Below are 2,763 nucleotides of genomic sequence, written 5' to 3'. Positions count from 1 at the left end.
CGCGCTCCCCCGCCCGCTCCGGCCCGCGGCCGCTCCCCAGCGCAGCGCTCTGTTTGTTTTTCTAGCCCGACTGACGTGAGTCAAAATATTGGCCATATGTTCGGCGGTAATAAATTGGGGATGAGCGCAAACACACTTGGGCTTCGATGGCTCTTTCAGCTGCCACATGGCCGGCTCGGGAGGGAGGGGGCTGCCACCCTCCACCCTGCCCCCACCCCAATCTGAGGTGGGATTTCTCGGTGACGTCCTTCTGAGCTGGAGACCCGGGCCCTCAGCGTCCGCTAGCACTCGCCCCTTCTCTGTGCCCGTCAGTGCCTGGCGAGGTGTGGCTCCCGGCAAGCCCTGGCTGCTGGTTAACAAGGTGGCCATCTATAAATTGCTTGGTCGCTAAGACGCCATAAAACCAAAGGGCCAGATGTGGCACGTTATTTATGTGTGAAAGCGCGTTTACACTAGATATGAGGATCCCAGGCAGATAGCACTTGGTAGGGTCACTGACCTCTGGCCCTCCGTTTCAGGCTCCTCCCCCAGGGCACTCCGCTGCCCAGATTGCAGGGGTGGTGTGTCTTCCTGGGAAAGGTAGTCAGCTCTGTGCAGCCCAGGAAGAAAGTGATTTCAGGGTACTTGTGCCAAGGTGCCACCTGTCCAGGATTAACCAGTCTCGCCCCTCCTTCTGTTTTCTTGCTCTTGTTCGCCTTCCCATCCCTGGGAGGCAGTTTTCTTTTTCACAAAGTCCATGACACTTGTCTGACCCACGAAAGCTGGTGTTTGAAAGCGGAGCTTGCTCGCTCTCCCACCTAGGCAGAATAAACGTGGAGGACCCCCCCCCCCCGCAGGAAGAGGTTGATTAGGGGTGGGGGTCAGGACAGGAAGCAGCAGCTCACCTGGAGGGAGAACCGAGAACCCCTTTCCCACGGACTCCGGTGTTCCAAGCCCAGGCTGTATTTCAAGTAAAGGCAGCCAAAGCTTTCCCAAGAAGCCAAGCTGCGCTCCGCTCCATGGGAAACCCAGCCAGCCCCGTGCGCTTCAGGCAAGGCAAGGATAGATTGTACCATAATAGAAAACAACTGTCCTGCTTTCCCCCTTCAGAAGGCAGGCTGCAGACCGCAGGTCCCCAAACTGGTCACCTCACACCTCCCTCGCGTGAATTCATTAAGAACCCTCGTTGTCTCTCCTGGCTGTTATTTGATTCTTTCTTGAAGTGAACCCAGCTCTCTCTGTGGCTAATAAGCACTGAGCCGGGCCTCCTACCTTCCTTTTCATCTTCGAGACACCTGGGGTTCCCTGAATGGCATCTTCCTTCTGGACACAGAAAATAAGAATGAGAAATGTTACCCTACCGCAGAGAAAAACATCAGCATCCGCCTTCACTATTACAAGTTACCCCAGCCGCGTTTCTGGGATAACTGTCCTTAGGTGGCTGTTAAGGATGGAAAATGATGCTATTGGAAGGGGTGGGAGGGAAAGAAAGGATGAATAGGCATGTGTGTGTGTCCATTCAACAGGTCACAAGGGAGCCAGAAAACACACCTGGACCCAAACATGGACCTCTCTGGGTTAGCACCCTTGGGCCTTCGAACAAGTATCCAGAAATCTCTAGTTACTGTAGCAAAATCTAAGTCCACCTTCATGCCTTCAAGGATGGCCGAGTTCAGAAAGTTAGTCCTGTGCTTAATTAAAAGAAAAAAAAAATCGTTTCTGAGGCCTGAATCCGGGCTTTAGGCGACCTCGGCCAAGCAGTGTAGCACTGGCGTGTAGTCAGTAGTCTTGGATTTTAAAAACTGAACTACAGAATCTTCAAGCACATAGACGTGGAGTTTGGGTGAGCTGTCCCTCTGGGGGCCTTTCTGCTGCATGGCCAGCATTAGGCAGGGGCACTGATGGCAGGCCTTGAGCAGCAGTTGCCTTGTGGGGGTGGGGGTGCGCTGTGGTAAGGCTCCTGTGGCTTTATCTCCCACTGGTGTCACAGGCACCTGTGAGGTGTACCCAGGAGGTTGGTGTTTGTTGGGCTCAGTGAGGAAATCAGGCCAAGAGCCATAAAGTTCGGAGTTAACTGGGCTTCATATCAGCCCCACAGTTGGAAACCCCACTTGGAAATAGCAAATGTGTGAAAGCTTCATCCAAGTAATTGTTAATAAGAATTTGCTACAGAGAAGAGGCAGTGAGGGGCGACCTGCTGATGACATACAGCTGCCTTGCTCCTTCCCCGAGGGGTCCGCTGTGCTCCTTTAGAAACCCACCCAAAAACCTGGCTTCAAAAGCACCCCAGACCTACACCCAGTTCTGAGCCCCAAACTTTTTTATTGGTTTTTTTTTTTTTTTTTTGAGTTTCTTTGTGTAGCCCTGGTTGTCCTGGACTCACTCTGTAGACCAGCCTGGCCTCAGACTCACAGAGATCCACCTGCCTCTGCCTCTGCCTTTAATCCCACCTGTTCTGGGATTAAAGGTGTACACTGCCACCACCTGGCCAAGCCACAAACTTCTTAATGCTGTATTTATTTGGGAAATGTTCCTGTCTGACCCAAGGACTGGGACTTTCATAAAGAATTTTCATATTGGAAAGGTTCTTTCCCACAAAGTTCCTCAAAGTAGCACCAGGTCTGAGGCCTCAAAATGATTCTTCTCTGGGAGGGAGCAGTTCTCAGAACTTACAAATAAACAGTCACCCGAAAAAGTACTCCAGTGTGTTTTGAACTGAGCCAAAATAGCAGTGGACAAGAAAGAAAGAAAGAAAGAAAGAAAGAAAGAAAGAAAGAAAGAAAG

The 2,763-nt window shown here is 51.7% G+C and overlaps 1 protein-coding gene and 1 pseudogene across 1 annotated transcript in view; both read right to left on the bottom strand.

The window, feature by feature from the left end:
- LOC129672954 (translation initiation factor IF-2-like) overlaps positions 1-1,631 on the bottom strand; it is a 10,300-nt gene extending 8,669 nt beyond the window's left edge. Inside the window, exon 1 of the mRNA XM_055602607.1 lies at positions 1,531-1,631. Coding sequence (XP_055458582.1) covers positions 1,531-1,631 — 101 coding nt within the window. The remainder of the gene's footprint in view (positions 1-1,530) is intronic.
- An 87-nt stretch (positions 1,632-1,718) lies between these two features.
- The window catches only part of LOC129672953 (ganglioside-induced differentiation-associated protein 1-like 1), a 151,054-nt pseudogene continuing 150,009 nt past the window's right edge, over positions 1,719-2,763 (bottom strand).

Source organism: Psammomys obesus, unplaced genomic scaffold (genome assembly GCF_907164565.1).
Source record: "Psammomys obesus unplaced genomic scaffold, mPsaObe1.curated_primary_1811, whole genome shotgun sequence".
Lineage (NCBI taxonomy): Eukaryota > Metazoa > Chordata > Mammalia > Rodentia > Muridae > Psammomys > Psammomys obesus.
This window is presented reverse-complemented; position numbering and strand designations above follow the sequence as displayed.